At 39.3% G+C, this 17,485-nt stretch overlaps 1 protein-coding gene across 2 annotated transcripts in view; it reads right to left on the reverse strand.

The window, feature by feature from the left end:
* The window catches only part of LOC130556485 (gamma-aminobutyric acid receptor subunit gamma-3), a 187,391-nt gene that overhangs the window by 145,837 nt on the left and 24,069 nt on the right, over positions 1 to 17,485 (reverse strand). For both annotated transcript variants that reach the window (XM_057337539.1, XM_057337538.1), the window contains exon 3: positions 6,739 to 6,806. In XM_057337539.1, coding sequence (XP_057193522.1) covers positions 6,739 to 6,806 — 68 coding nt within the window. The remainder of the gene's footprint in view (positions 1 to 6,738; positions 6,807 to 17,485) is intronic.

Raw genomic sequence — 17,485 nt, forward strand, 5'->3', positions numbered from 1 at the left:
TCGTATTTCATTGTCCCGTGCTCGTTCATTGTGTATTCACTATGTTTGCTTGTCTGCTGTCATGCGCTATGTCTTTGAAAACATCACGTCTTGTTCCTGTATGTGAGTTAACCCAGTTTAAGTCTAGTGTAGTTCTTGTCTAGTGTTGTTCTAGTTTAGTTTAATTAGTCTATGTCCTGATTCGCCAATTGTCCTGTTTTATGGTTTATACCCCATCGTGGGTCTTTGTTTTTGTTTCTTTGTTTAAATAAATATTCCGTTTGTTAACACCTTCATCACTGCCTGCCTGGAATTGGGTTCTCTTTCTTTCCACGCCATCCGTGACAACAATGTACAGTAAGTACGATAATTTAACACAATGTAATCAGAATCCCAAAGCTTTATTAAATAAAATGATATTATCAGCTGAGCTTTAAGATGAAGAGGGACATTTGGACCACGGATTAATGACTGATGCTAATTTATCAGGTCTATTCAGCGTCTGGCTGCTAGCTGACTGGTGTTCTATAGAGGCATTAAAATCAAATTATATGGCGCTTGAGACCCGTTTCGACAGTGAATACTATGAAGTTGGCTATTTCAGTTTCACACAATTAGACTGATGAGCAAAGCTGATTTCTTACCAGTGTTAATTTTGACAGCAAATTTTGATTTAGTTTTACTCATAGTCTTTTGACAAAAATGCAATTTAGTTTTAGTCACATTTATTCAACCCCATCATTGTAGTTTTAGTCTAGTTTTAGTCGACGAAATATGAAAAACATTTTAGTCGAATAAATATACATTATATTTAGTCTACTAAAATCTAAATGGTTTAAATCATTTACTTGGTCTAATTAAATGTTCCATACAAAGATTCAACTGTTTTGACATAATTTACTTCACCTTAGAATGAAATTAAACCAGGTCATTACCTTTATTTTTCAGAAAAGTTCAGTAACTAGATTTGCATTGTTGGAACACAGAATATTAGACCATGAAAGACATGTTCCAGTTCATTCAATCCCATTTGACTCAAATGACTCGTTAAGTAGGGCGTGTTCATTCAGTTCATTCAACCAATGAAACGCTCTGACAGGGCTCACACTCTAAGGCTATTGGCTCATGGCATGCCTCTTTGAAGAAAGAGCTGCACTGTCTTTGCTTGATACAGCAATGAATGAGAAATAGCTTTCAAAAAGACATATTATATAAATTTTATTACATTTCTTTAATCATGCAAACATGTTACATACTTGGTTCTAATGTACAGTTTGACTCACTTCTATAATCAGTAGAGGACAGCGCTGGTTTCTTTTGGCTGACTTTATGTTGCATTTCACGTTATGCAGCAGCTCGTGTTAAGTTAACATAGGCATATAAAAACCTTTGAGCTTGCTTGCTTGCTTCATAATGTGTTTCGGGGTGACTCGCCTGCAGTCGCGCTTCAAGTTTGCTACGTTTTACCGGCGATCGTGAAGGAAAATAAGACGCTTTGTAAACAGCGTGTTTTCGTCTCATTTTTATTAGTTGACGAAAATGTCAGTATATTTTTATTACAGTTTTCGTTATCATGCATTCATTTTTATTTCGTTATCGTCTCGTTTTCGTCAGTGAAAACATGTCGTTAACGAATACTTTTCGTCGTAGTTTTCGTCAATGAAATTAACACTGTTTCTTACGTGGACAGAAATCAAGCGCTACTCACTGCAGCTTTGATAATCATGGTTGGTTATTACGAGTATTTATATTTTTGAAAAACTAAATCATGTTGTAAGTGCAGTTATTTCCAATACAAATCTATTTCAACAGAACTCACAATGTCGTCCTGCTATGTGCTAAAATAACCTAATCGGTCCTCTGAATAATTTGATCGTCTCAGGCTGACCATTTCTAACCCTTCTTACAACACTGCTCTCCCTCGAGCGGTGGTGGTTAAGGACAGACTCGAATAGTTTTGTGAATGGAGTGCTTACTGACTTCAGACTGACAGGCAGATGTTAGCTGACAGCAGCTTTCCGTATTTGATACAGTACCTCCCTAGTAATTCTACATGCCAGCCTCAGGGAAGCACATTTTTCCATCCAAAACTGCCTTGCCTTTTAATTTTTTTATAGCACATGCATTGGCTTGTTCTGAGCACCACCATTGGGGTTGGTTGGTCAAGAAGGATCTGTAAATAGTACACAATTTTAAATGTCACATGCTTCCTTGTGGGATCTCAATTCTGCATAATGTTTTTTTTTACCAGCATAACCCAGTGTTTACATCATGGACATTCCGCCTTCCAACAGGGACCGCAAGAATGGAGTCCCAAAGACCTCACCAGCGACTTATATCACAACTTATTATATTCAGCGACTTATATCACAAAAATAATCACAGATAAACAACTACCACAATGTCATGAAATATTTACGATTTCTGTGTCGCTTGCAAAGAAGGTTATTTCGTCAGAAACCATTGCTGCTTTTAAATGCCCATCGAGGGAGAAAGATTTCGATCCAGATGGTGTACATCTGTGCTAACCAGCCAAACCTTGACCCCTTGTGAATAGCACTGCTCCCTGTTATTTATTCCCTTTTCTATAGAAACAGTTTGGTCTTGGACTGTTGCAGTTCACACCAAAATAGAACTGAAAATTCCCTTTAGCAATTTAAGGTGTAATTGTGATTGAAATGTGCATCATAAGAGAAAATGACAACAGTAGGGTTTTATCATGAAATGAGTATCAACATAACCAAGTAAAACAACGACAGCAGCATTGTGTGTGCATCGGTAGTGACACTATGTAGACTACTGACTACATACAGATTTAATACATCTAAGCAATTTTTAAATCAAAAGTTAGAATGACAGCAACATTTTGTAATGGCAGTGAATTGGTTAACTGTAAGGACTAATAATGAGATTTTAGGATCTTTCCCACAGGTACCACAGTGAATTGATCCAGAGACATTATAAAGAGAAGGAGACAGTCCACTCATAGCCAAATAAATGGGAGAAATCGCAATGTTCAATATCGAATGGTAGTCCCACCTCTTAGTTAAAAAGAGCCAATCAGCTTTTTTATTGCAGTTGTTTCCGTGCTCAAGGTCCTCAAGAATAGCTTTTTAGCATTGATTTGTTGTTATCAATTTATTGCTTGGAGATTTTAGTCTTTCCCCATTTAAGTATACAGCAGATATGAGGTGTATTTGTATTGCTCATTACTTACATATCGCATAGAAAATAGCTGCCCTGGGGCTTTACTTAAATGGCAGCAAAGCAAAACTGAATTTCCATATGCACACCAAATTCACAAAACGTAACATTTATACATTTTCATTTTGCACTTCATAAAAGCAACAATGAGTCAACGGTAATAACTGTAATCTCTAACAAATGCTTGGGATATTCAAGATAAAAAGTCAGTTTGGTGCACCATCTGCGCTGACATTAAAAACCAACACACTATTGCAAAAAAATACTGAATGAGCCACTGTCCCTCTCCAGAGATTTCAATACCAAACTAACCAGCAGAAAGGAAGCGTAAGCTGAGGATGAGAGGGTTTTGCAGTTGAAAGGGCCAAAATCTGTGGCTAATCAGGTATGGACAGGCTTAGCGTTAGTCAGAAAAGAAGGAAAGCTTGGAGAACACGCTTATACCTTTTCACCTTTACCGTAGGGACAAGGATTCAGAGCAAAGAAAGACAGAACCCGGCTCAACCTCTGCCTGCATCTTCAGGGTATTAACTGCATTTTGTGATGGTGATGGCCTGCCGCGATGACTAATCCCTGCATTCTTTCATATAATTGTTACCCATAATCCTCAGGATTTTAAATGGCACATGAAGAATTAGGTGCAGCTAAAAGCGACCTGCTGTGTTGGAGGAAATGGACCCTGTCTATCCTGTCTAGGCCTTCAATTTATTTTGTAAATGTTGTGCCACGGGAGTGGTGGCAGGGAGGATGGGGTGGTAATGGTCTCGGTCTCAGGCGGCACACCCGCAGACAGCCCACATTGACCGCCTGATGCATACTGTGCACACACTTTCTCTCATCTGTCAAACTCTAATCTGATTGGCTGGGGATGATGAAATATGAAAATATGGATTTGCCAAAGCTTTCATTGTGGTTGGTTACATATCAATCAGAGGCCACTTCCTGTCCACGTGGGTGGTTCTTGGCTGGAAAAAGCTGCAAGACCAGACCAAGATAAAATTCTGAGAGAACTTCACCTGTGCCAGTTCTTTCCACAGACATCTGTGCTTTTTACCATCAGAATCGGTTTTAGACATTATTATAAAGACGAACCCAAATGAAGACCCCTTTTAAGACAACAATCAATGATGCCTGATTAAATTAGTTATATAGCATAATTATGGAGGCGCTCAGCAGGAATCCTGGTGACACAAACAACAAAAGATAAAGAGAGAGTTTGCCCCTGTTTGACAATCCTGTGCGTACCAATTATAAAGGTTTTTTTTCTAATCCACCATCGCAGCGTGAACTTGAATAATGATGGCTGGATTTAATCGCAGGTAAATTACACACTGCAGGTGAATTCCTGTCCATTACAAAAGATGGAGGTTTGGCAGCTGTTTGATCGTCTTGTATTTATATTGTATGCTGGTATTAGTTTACTAGTTTTGGTGTTAGTCAAACCTGGTATGGTAGTTGAATCAATAATAGCCATGGGGTTCATGGGGTGTGTTTCCCGAACAACGGCGTACAGTATCTCGCTGCTGAATGATCATAGTACAATGCAACGTTGAAGAAATGAACTAGCTAGTCCCACATTTTTCCTGAAAACAGTATCTTTTTTGCACATCCGTCATTTGAACCAAGTTGGTTCAACAATACAGTTGATGACGTCACACAGGTGGTGTCAGAAAACTGATGTAAATAACATTGTATCTAACGACTTCTTTTGGCATCCTATTTTTGTTCTCTGTCGCAACCATTGTTTGTTTGTTGTTGTTCTCTGTATGTTTCATTCATTAGCAAGTCTTCTCTTACGTCAAAGAAGGAATTCCCCAAGGTACTATAGAGTGCTGCACACTTTTCAAGAACAGTGCTTTCATTCTTTGGACAAACTAAAAGACGTAAAATGCAATTTGAATATATTTAGAATGATGGACATAGAACAACAATTAATTTGTTCCAAGCTTGTCGCACTAAAGCAAATGATGTGAGTCCTTCCAAGAAAAAACATACTGTATCTTAATGTAAAGTATAAACTTTATGAATCCCAGCACAATGACAACCAAATCAGTTCCACTCCTCAGCACAACTGAAAACCTTGCATGCTGCGACACTCACAGCACACTTAAATCGCTGGTTTAGCTTCTTCTTCATAGGTTTTTTCAATGTAATATAACATTAACCAAACACAGAAAAGCACAAATAGTTGGAATGTAGCATGATAGCAACACATGCATTAGGAAGGGAGTTGAGTTCATACCAATATAAGATCTTATTAAGATCTCCACTAGACCTACAATTTGAAAAACAGGCAAAAAATGTTTGCGTTTAATGTATCAATTGACAAAATGTAATCATATATTCTTGTTGCGTAAAACAATTTATTTGTTGTGTTAAGCAATTTTATTTACTAAGGCACATAGTGTAAAGGCCAGCTGAAGAAAGAAAATGAATTTGTCATAGGAAATAAATGAGATATTGAGAAATGGAAAGAGACACTGTTTCACTGTGTTTTCTTGAATCTAACCATTTATAAAATACCCCCTTTCTGTAACCAACTCATAAAACCCAGTAAACAAATAAAAAAGATTGAGAACCTGTGATAACTACAGAATAATATATACTGTATATAACCGGCTGATATAATGCAAGGCATCTGTAATATTTCATGTTTGTAAAGTGACTTCCATTCATACCATTCTGAATACTAAATTCCTTGGAGAAATTATTTTTTGTTGCCTCTTTTGGCTGAATATGCAAATAATGCATTTGAATATGCATGCTCTGGCTTGTTTTGTAGAGGTCATGACCTCAGGTCCATTTAAATGCCAGTCTAAGAAAGACGTCGTGTCTAACAACCATGTTCCAAACTGTGAAGTGCAAAGGAAGACCTTGGAAACTTTTGAATATTATAGTCTCCTGTGAAACTCTTTTGAGATCCGTCTCCCTAAAGGCTTTAAAACAAGTCTAACAAAGTCACTGTTATGTGACATATCAATCGATAGTTGCTGTTTCCTTAGGTCGTGGTTTGGAATCTAGTCATTATCCACAACCCTTCTCTCTCTCTTTCTCTCTGAGCCCTGGACGATAATAATTGGAAGTGAATACACACTTAGATTTTCAAGGATGAACGTGATGTATTGAGCTCCAGAAGGATTTAATATCTATTTTAAAAGATCTTATTTGTGTAAAATATATCTATGGAAGTGGGCTTGAACATGGAACAGAGGGACTGTTTTATTTTTTATAACAGCAGATTCAGCCAATTTTCCCAAACTATAACAATAAGTGCCAACTCCTGCATACTTTTGCCTCTTTCTATGTTCTGGTTCCATTTTCTCTCTGTGTCGCTGTTTCCCCTGAAGCTTTTCTAAGCCGTAGGGAAGCTGAAGAATTTTACTTGCATCTCAAAGGGAAAGTTAGTGGCCCTGCTTTCAACCCAAACCTACAGCCATGTGTCACCTATGGGAACTGAGAGTGCAGACTGTTTGTGTGTGCAAGCGTGAGACTGAGAAAGCAAAGAGATAAAGACATTGTTTATAGTGATCAACAGGTTTATAGATGTGTACTCACCATATTTATTGATGACACAGGTCCAATGCTATTTACATAGATATCAACATCAATGACTGTCGGTTTAACTGCAGAGAGAGAAAGAACAAAAGAAATAGAAATGAGATGACTCCTTACCACAAAACAAAACATAATGACAATTTGTTTTTTTACGTTTTACAATAGTCATTGCAACTTTTCTGTGTCTCTTTGAAATGTGTTAGACTCCATCCAAATGTTATCGGTTATGCCCAATCAAGACAACAAGCAACTGTCTCACCCAAAAAATCTTTCACTATACAGTAATGAACAAAGCTGTCTTCACTACAAGCACCCAACCTCAAACTGTGCACACAGCACACACTATTTTAGTGAAACGTACAGTATGTACTCTGTTACAGCATGTGTGTCACGTTCACCAGTGGCTCAAGATATGATATATGTGATCCATGTCTCATTACATTAAAATAGGGATGCACCGATACTAAGCTCATGTACTCGTACTCGGAAAAATGCAACGAGACCAATATCTCATGTGACATAACTGACTGAAATTTGTTGTGAAATTTGCTTTCAAAGTTTGTGAATAGCACATAAAATTATATTTTTTTTCATAATGTGTTGAAGGTGGAGTTGTTTGTAATTATGAAGCTATTCTATTTTTATTAGTCTCACTGTGTTGTGAAACGGTACAGGCATCGGTATTGGCGAGTACGAGAAAAATATCAGTACTCGCATCCCTACATTAAAACGTTAATACCAAAGAAAGGATCAAGATTTCTTGACCGTGTATGAGGACCTATCACTATCGCTCAACACATTTATTTGACAATGTGTAATGAAATGAAGTGTATTGAATGAAGAGGTCAAAATCTGTATAATGTTATAACATCCTGGATCAATTCGAAACATTTTTAAGGACTTCCTCTTTGAGACGTTGATCACAATAATCTTCATTTTTAACTATTGGTATGATTGGCACTAAGCATGGCTTAAAAGCACTCCTCACTATTGAAAGACCCTGGAAAAAGGCAAAGAAACTGAGAATTTCAATACGAGCGAAAGCTTTGTCTGACAACCCTCCATTAGAAAGACATTTTCAACAGACAAAGACTGAAGACATGGAGGAGGGGTTAATTTTTCACAAAACCAACACAACGACTAAAAGACAGAAGTAAAGGCAGATTTATTTCAAATTGAAAGAAGAATAGTATCAGCTAAAGTTGCACTCAAAAGACATTTGCTTTGCAGAATTCTAAAGATATATTTAAAATGTATATGTTGCATTGCATCAAATGTGCATCAAACACACAACACATGTACGGTACAAAGCTTACGGAGTCAAAGCCCAGTAGAATGGCTATAAAATGGCTATGTGAGAGGATATTAATAACAGATACAATTTTACTCAATGTATGCTCTTATAGCTATCTCCTCTTTCCTTCTTCTGCTGTATTATTTCCTCAGACAACCTCTGACCACTTCTGTTAGTCCTCCAGCGTTCCAGTGGGCATGATCCCTCAGGTGTGCTCAATCTTAAATATGAGCGTGACATTTTCATCTCCCCTTTCATTTTTTTGTTAAGCATGCATCAAAAATAGAAATTCACACCTGTGTTGGAATTAACAAACTGGCACTTACTAAGCTGCAATGATACCTATATAGGCGGCATCATATTTATCCTGGAACTACATAACCGACTTGAATTGGAAGAAATTATGTGCATCATTGATATTAATTGTGTCAGGAACGGTGGAGACAGAACCCAAGTGCAGGCAGTTGAAGGGAATAACAAAAAGACGTTTATTAATAACAGAAACAAAAACCCGCGATGGGGAAAACAGGACAAATTAAGACAAAAACTAAAACGAAAAACTTCACTGGTCTGGTCACCGAGGTCTTTAGAATAAGAAATAATAAGTCCACAACAAACAGGAACAAGGAATCCGGAACACGAGGGCAAGGTAAGGCGAGGTAAACACTGGAGGTACAAGGAACAAGGCAACGACGAGGGACAAAAGGAACTGAGACATAATATAGGGAAACTGTCATGGCTCTGCCTCTATTAGTCATGTTTTTCTTGGTCCTGTGGCAGAGCCATGACAAGGCCTTTGGTTATGTGTGGAGAGAAACATATTGTTGTCCTTTTGATAATAATATGCATTCTCTCCAGTGTCTTGTCATTAGCCCCGCCCCTCTCGTCTCATGTATTGCTTTCCTGCCATGTCTAATGTTTCCCACCTGCCCTCGTTAATTATCCCTCATTTGTCTTGCCTTTATATTGCCCTCATGTTTCATTGTCCTGTGTTCGGTCATTGTTTGTGCTATGTGCCTTCCAGTTAGTCTTGTTATTCGTCCAGCATCAACCGTCTTTGCCCGTTCTTGTTCCCGTCTGCTACTTCCTTGTCTGTTTAGTAAGTGTTTAGTTTAGTTGAGTTTTTCAAGTGTTTATTCAGTTTAATGTCAGTTAGTCTTTGTACTATTATTTATCCTGTTTGTGTTTTGCCCCATCGTGGGTTCTTGTTTTGTATTTTATTATTTAAATAAACTGTTTGTTTGTTAACCCCGTCACTGCCTGCCTGCATTTGGGTTTTTTCCACGCCAGTCCGTGACAGAATGACCGAACCCGATCAAACCCAGCAGGCGGCTCCCAAGGACGGCAAGGCGTCGTCCCCCCGATCCAGCCTAGCCCACTTGCTGCTGGGGTTCCGTCAGGGGAGTTATGGGGACCGGGAGTTCGCCAGAGCATTCTCGGCGGTGGCTGAGGCGACCGGATTCAGTGAGGGGGAGTTGAAGACGATCTTCAACTGCTGCCTCACCCAGCGCCTCACACCGTCGGAGAAGAGGCTGCTGGCTCCTCTCGGGTTCGCGGATATGGTCAGGTACGTGGCCAACCGGGATGATCCCGGGAGTGGGGTTCCATTTGGAACTTCCGCTCCACGGTCGAGCGTCCCGGGGGGTCTCATCCTGGCTGCCGCTGCCCGGGGGGACTCAGTACCCTCTGGCTTCCGGTTCTCCTGGCGGCGACCATGGCGATTGGGGGAGGAAGGACTCAGGGACGACGTCTGGGGGTTCCCTCCACGCAGAACTACCTCCGGTCCCCACGGGTCCGCCAAAGATGGCTGCAGACCCGGCGGTGCGGAAAAGGAGGGAGGAGCGTCACGGGGGAACGTACTGTCCAATGCAGCCGGCTACCACTCCGGTGCAGCCGGTGTTCGAGCCGGCGTCCCAGCCGGTGGTCGAACCGGCATCCGGTCCGGTGATCCAGCCAGCATCCAGTCCGGTGATCCAGCCGGCGTCCAGTCCGGTGATCCAGCCGGCGTCCAGTCCGGTGTCCAGTCCGGTGATCCAGCCGGCGTCCAGTCCGGTCATCCAGCCGGCGTCCAGTCCGGTGATCCAGCCGGCGTCCAGTCCGGTGATCCAGCCGGCGTCCAGTCCGTGACAGAAACACTAACTAAGGAAGAATTGGACAGGGACGGTGACGAGCAGGTGACAAGACTTAACATTAAGGGAGACTAGCGGGAAGATGAATGGAACATGTGAGGGAGATGAAAGACTAATGGGAGACTAACGGAGAAACAAGGGGGCGGAGCTAAACGAAAGACAGCAGGACACGCGGCGAAATGTCAAAACCAACCGCCACGTGTCTCCACACAAGACGAAACACACACACAAGACATGGTACTGTCACGACCCTGCCCACAAGGCACGAAAACTCAGAATAGGAAGGACAGGATCCTGACAAATTGTGTTTGACATTAACATGCTATAGAGGGTATGCACGTGTCGTCACTTTCCCACGTCTACACACCGGAACGCGCTTGCTTGAGTGGTAAAACACTGGGCAAAATGAATGGTTACAATATCAGAAAACGCAATTCCGCGCAACATTTGAGTGTCTAAGAACACCTGATTCCTTTGTAAGTCATAAGGTAGTTATAAGGATCACCGTCGAGTCCAGCTGCTTGTAGTTTCAGAAAATAATTGCGTGTTTTAGTCCCAGTTTTTGTTCCTCCTATTGAATGCAGCCATTTTGCCTTAGTTTTACCACTCAAGGGAGCGTGTCCCGGCGCGTTCACGTGGGAAAGTGACGTCAATGCATACCCTCTATTGCTATAATAGTACATAACACATTTGGGGTAAAATAGAATTTTTGATTCAAAAAAATATTTTTATAAATACTGTACTTTTTAGTATTAAATGTAACAAATTTGCCTAAAATCACAACACTCTCTCTCCTCTTTTTTATTCACTGAACTCTTTATTCTCCATTAAGGAAGCACAGTTACGATGCCTATCTTATAGACTTTGTGTCCGTAAGATATCTATGATGCCTTAAAATCCTGGTTCTGTAAACTGCTTGTTAGGTTATGGAACAGAGTAAGTGTTTAGACCGGACTAAACTGAGCAACATTATAAAAGCAAATGATGCTGTTGGCTAAGCATATGCACTTTCACAAACATGAAGCATTTATTAGGTACTCCGTCAGAAGCGATGCATGGTACCTCTTTTAAACTTTTACTCGACATGTTTGATAAATTATAAAGAAGTATAACACATTGCTGTCAACTTTGAATGTGATATGGGAAATAAGAGCTAAGTACCATGAATATTTCATTACTCATACTTCATAGTTCATCATCCAGTGTCCTATTTCATAGCCGGAAAATTACATTTACTGTTCGTAATTGCTTTCAATTTACAGCAATGATACAAATGATACAGATTTTGTTGCTGCGCTATGTTTTTGTGCAATAACGTTAATGAGCTTAGTGTTTGGAGCTAAACACAGAATGTTGGGATTCTGTTCTTTATCTCTCAACTTATGAATCACATTTTAAGATCTTTTGTTGCTTCCTGCCTTTGCAAAGTCAAGGAAGAAGGATGGTTAATGTAACTGCATGTAAACTTCAGTTTGGCGTCTGGTGTCCACTGGCAGCTGTCGGATGCAAGGGGTCAGGTGCCTGTCTCTGAGAGATGATGTCTGCTCATTAGTGTGAGGAGGAGGACAAGCCCTGCATCCCCTGTCATGGTAACTCATTAATCGCCTGACACACAGATGTGGCCACAAAGACTAGACGTAAATAGAATACAATAGAATAGAATAGACAGGAGAGGAGACAAAAGAGAAGAGGAGATGAAAATATAAGAGCTGTTATCTTGTAATGCACACTGCAGATTAGTGCCGTGACGCTACAAAATAGATTCCACCTACCATAATTAAACAATATGTCTGTAATAGAAGCATCTAACATCTCATAACCAGCCTCAACGTTTATAAACTAAAGATCTGATGACAAGGGAATCTTGAGCGAAGAAATAAGACAGATGATTTCTAGTGAATGCGTGAGTTAGTAAATGAACAAACGTGTTATGTGCAAAAATGTACATAAATTCAAAATAATTAAAGAGGGAATGAGTAAACCTATTGTAATTAGTTCAATTTCAAATTTGGTAGACACATTCTGCTGAAAAGTGATAAATACAGTATATACGTGATAAACCAAAAGACGCTCATTTACTCATTGTGCACCAACAAAGAAAAAGCAAACATTTCAGACCCTGGAGACTATCTTCATGACTTTAAATATTGGAGGACAAAGCTAATTTTAAACAATGAGTAAACACACTACATCATAATCAAGGCCAACTAAATAGAATTAACCAGTGAGCCAATGAACAAGCACTACCCGCACTAAGAGAGAATGCTGAGTATGCTACTAAATGGTCTAAAGTTCAAAAGAATAATAATTGTATATTCAATGATTAAATTGCATGATTTGCGTATATAAAAAAATGTTTCCTAAAACACTTTGGAATAAATAGCCTATTACATGTCCAAATATGATCAGTCTAACCAAACAACACAGATTATTTGCTTTAAAGGGGTCATATGGCGTGAATATGTTTTTCTGTGTCTTTGGTGTGTTATAAGTTGCCCATGCATGTATTAGACACTTAAAATTGCAAAAATTAAAGTGTCGGAAAAAAAGATGCATTCTATCTAAAAGCGAATGCTCAATCAGACCTGCCTGAAACGCCTTGTGTAACCACACCCCCACAAATCTATATCAGTTCGTGGTATGATTTGACTAAGACCGCCCAAATGTATATGCAAGGTGGGCGTACCTGTCAGTACAATTGCTTTGGAACCTGATGTTCCAAATATGGTAAGTGGCGTTACATTTCCGTCACACGCTTGCAGTATTCGACCAATCACTACGCACTGGTTAACTGGCCAATCACAGCACACCTCGCTTTTCAGAGCGATGAGCTTTGTTAAAAATCTGCACGTTTCAGAGATGTGAGGCAAAGAAGAAATACAAACATGAACGGTATGTGGAAAATACAGCATTTTTTAACCTTAAATCGTATATTCACCTTGCATTAAATCTAAAACAAACGATTTTATTCATTTTAGCCATGTGAAATGTCCCCTTTAATCTTGAAATCAGTCAAAATCTGCTAATGGATAATAATGGAACATGATTTTCACTATTTTATTACAACTGGATATTTAAATAGAATATTTTTGTTACAGTAGACCATAATAACATCAGGATAAAAAACATAAACTTACAAAAGTAAACGAATTTGTGACATCTGAATGTAAAATTTTTGACAAGCCAGACATGTCTGTGTCTGAGTTACATGTCATTTAATTTAGCCTTCTTGGCTCTTGGTTGGAAAATTAGAGCTAAAAACATCAGCATTGCACACCCATGGACGTACTTCACCGAAGGCTTGCTGGCTAAGAAATAAATCATTATTACCTTACAATCCATCTGTTTTCAAATACATATTTAAATGTCATGACACTGATGTCTTCCCAAAAATAGCATGCCCAATAAACTGGATTTATGAGAGGCAGAGGTCCAGGGTGTACACGTTTCCTGGATGTTTTTAATGATTAAAGTTTGATCAAATGTTTAATTTTCCAACATTTTTTACATTTACTAACCCTATTGCAGATTCTGAGTCCTATTGAAGGTTTCATCGGACGCAAGCGCCTGGCCCAGCATCAATTTTCAAGTTGGTTTTGAGAATAAGAACTAACTGTGCCACTGAGGGATATCTTCCCTTCCCTAAGGTCTATATAAAATGAATATTGTGTAGTCATTGTAATAAAGTGCATGCGTTATGTGTAATGCAATTTGACAAATAGCCCTTTGAGACACTATTGGCTTAAATCCCGCTGTTAGCACGCTGACGCGTATTGGCGGTGACATATAGCAGAATGTATTCTCTGATAATTTTACAACAGTGTAATGTTATCCGGTGGAAGCTGACACCAAGGTGGGTGGCAGGTTGCTAAGAATCAAATGGTACGTTGCGCTGGGCAGTCTTATTGGTTAGACTGAATTCATAATCGCTTGAAAATTCACTCGTGAGTGAATTCTCGTCACAATTGAGAGTCGTCGCTTGTTTACTTAAAAGGGAACTTTGGGCAGATATTCTGAAGCATGAAGCATGTTTCTGTGCAAACAGTACAGTGTCCTTTAAAAGAAACAAAAAAGGTGTTTTGAATTCGAACTGTGGACAGAGGGTCCATTCTCTGTCAACACAGCCATCATCATAGAGCAGCAACAAATTAGCAACAATCAACCCTGTGCAGCCACATTTAGCACACGGTTCCTCACTGTGCTGTTCTGTGTGTGTCTGTCCATGAAAGCATTAATATGCAAGCTCTTTGTCCAGAATCACCATAGACATGCAAATTAAATCACCCGCAACAGAGCAAGACCGAGAAACAATAATGATGACATCTACCACCCGATAAACAGCCATTAAAAGTCTCTAAACACAGAACCATGACCCTGTTAATGATGCAACCATTAAGAGATAAATCACATTTGATGAAATGGACAAAGTCTGGATCTCAAAACCTACTAGGCCTACTCACTCTCCACTACAGTTGTGCAGTTGTCTACATGAACATCATTCTAAGATGAAATAATTCTCTGAAATCTGAAGCATGCTTCACAAACATCAATATAAAATAGATACATGAAACAACAATTTGTAGCGCACACAAATATTGGTTGAAATGATAGATTTCTTATTAGGTTGTGCTTTTTCTGACGACTTCTAGTAGTGAATGAAAATATATTGTTATTGATTATCAGTTTTCTCATCTTCACATCCATCTTTGATGTTGCAATGCATTATAGGACTGCTTCATTCATGATCAATGTGTGCATGGTTGCACCAAATTTAGCCAAAGTCGTGTATGTTAGGGGTTTATTATAAAGTGTTTATAATTTGAGGTAGCCTTAAAATCTGAATAATTTGATGATCTGAAATGCTGCCTGTGCTGGGTTTTGAGGCACAGCTAAGGTGGGTATTAGGTTTGCACTCAGAAATAGTCAGAATTGTAATTTGTGACCCTGGATCACAAAACCAGTCTTAAGTAGCACGGGAACATTTTTAGAAAAAGACAGAAATACATCGCATGGGTCAAAATTATCGATTTTTCTTTTATGCCCAAAATCATTAGGATATTAAGTAAAGATCATGTTCCATGAAGATATTTTGTAAATTTTCTACCCTAAATATATACAAACTTTACTTTTATGAGTGGATGGCCTGTTACAGTGCCTCTGATTAACAACTTCAAAGGCAATTTTCTCAATATTTAGATTTTTTTTGCATCCTCAGATTCCAGTTTTAAACCGTTGTATCTCGGCCAGATATTGTCAGATCCTGACAACCCATGCATCAGTAGAAAGCTTAATTATTCAGATTTCAGATGATGTAAAAATCTAAATTTCGAAAAATTACTCATAAGACTGGTTTTGTTGTCCAGGGTCACATTTATTTTCTTGCATTTTACATTAAAATACTTATTTTACAGAGCTGTATGAATTATATCAATGGTACAAAGTTTCTGTATTATGTGTATCTTGAAAAGCAGTTGTGTGGGAAATGATTTGTTATTCGCAATGGCTGTATTTCTGTGACCACCGTTGTATGTGATATTTAGTGAAATGTCATTTTGTTTCTGAAAACATACACTGAATGCATATTATGTCACGACATAATCAAAAGGTCAACCAGAGCTCACATTTTGTTATGGAGAGTATGACTTTATGATTTTTTGGGTGAACTTTAAGCCTCGGAATTCTGGTGCTGTTGTGATGTCACAACTTTATCGCCTTTCGCATTCCATTTTGCACATTCCATTTTATTAGATTTTCCCCAAAATTGACATTTGTTTCCTGAATACTAATAGTAATGGTTTCAGCGAATGCCTCTCTTCTGTGAAGTCATGGAAAGGTATGCTTTTCGTCTGAAGTTAAAATTACATGTGAACAAGGGTTTTGGAAGGCTAAAATCCATCTCCATTTTGCAGACAGGCGCTAATGAAATATTGCTCAGTCAAATTGAGAGTTCCAAAACTCCAATGCCGTCGCTTCAAACTCCAATCAGCTGCTTGCAAATATCCACCGCCTGCTGGAGCTTACATTAAGACTCCACAATCCTGGTCGTGTTAAAAAGTGATATATTTTTTATTCTATTCAGAGGGATCTACGGCATGAGGGAGGAGTTGGAGGAGGATGATACCGTCATGAGATATAAAAAGCAGGAGGCATTGCTTGTAATTTACACCGCTGTGAAGTTTCGAATTTTTGGTGTGGGTAGTGGGTCCATTAGTGAAGTGTGTGTACGCCCTGGGAAAATGTCCCGTGCTCTTATTCATTAACCTCAACCATCTCGCATAAGTGAAATAACAGCAGGGGGAGGGGGTGTAGTCACCAGTCAGTACTGATACCTTGAGGGAAGATGAATGTCCTTCTCGAAAGCTTTTCTGAAAAACACGCTCTGTCTATTCATGTTGTTTTTTAAGCTCCGGCTTGTGTTGCCTCGCTGAACATAAAGATCAATCCGACGACAGATATTGCTCGAACGGTCTAACAAAAAAACTCTGTTTTGGCTGCATTTGTGCAGAAGATTAGATTTTCTGAACGACGTGGGTCCAGAGAAGGCAGTGACCCACCTGCCAAAATAACACTTCTCTCCAGTACTGTGGCATGTTTTTACATTGCTTTTAAGACTATAAACAGACCCGTAGAATCATCGTGGACTGACTTCTATTGAAACGACTGTCAAAACCCAGTACGTTGTTTGAAATAAAAGCACTGTTTGTTCCACTGCATTCCGGGATTCAGTTTGTGTGTTTCTTATGGGGAATGCTCAAGGTGTTTATGATTCAACAACAAAGCATCATTGGCCAGCACCTTATCTTCCCTGCTTAGCGTAGGTGTTTTCATAATGTTCTCACAGTATGCAATTGAACTTTCAACACTGTTCTGAAACAAACAAGAGCTTTGTGTTTATTCTCTATTTATGTACAAGCTCTATTTGGTTTCCAGTAAACCTCCAGGCTTCTAATGGATCATTGTAGTATTGGACCAAAGCACTGAACAATTTTACACCCCACTAATATCACAATTGTATTTATAATCTTACACCATGTTTTCTGGGAGGTGTTACACTGGCAATGAAGGAAAATGCATTATACATCTAGACTTTTTTGGGTGGAGTTTTTAAAAAACATCCTTTGCCAAGTGGATGACTTATGCTGGGTTCACACCAAACGCGAACAATTGCGTTCCACGCTCTATTACTCGCGGGAAAAGTTCGTTATTTTCGAGAGTGACGCGATCTGACAAATATTTTCAACCTTCACAGAAGACGAGACTGACGCGCGTTCACAGCAATCGCGCCGGCCGATTCACTTCATTCGCACCGCCTGCTGCGAGTTCG

Source organism: Triplophysa rosa, linkage group LG7, assembly GCF_024868665.1.
Source record: "Triplophysa rosa linkage group LG7, Trosa_1v2, whole genome shotgun sequence".
Classification (NCBI taxonomy): domain Eukaryota; kingdom Metazoa; phylum Chordata; class Actinopteri; order Cypriniformes; family Nemacheilidae; genus Triplophysa; species Triplophysa rosa.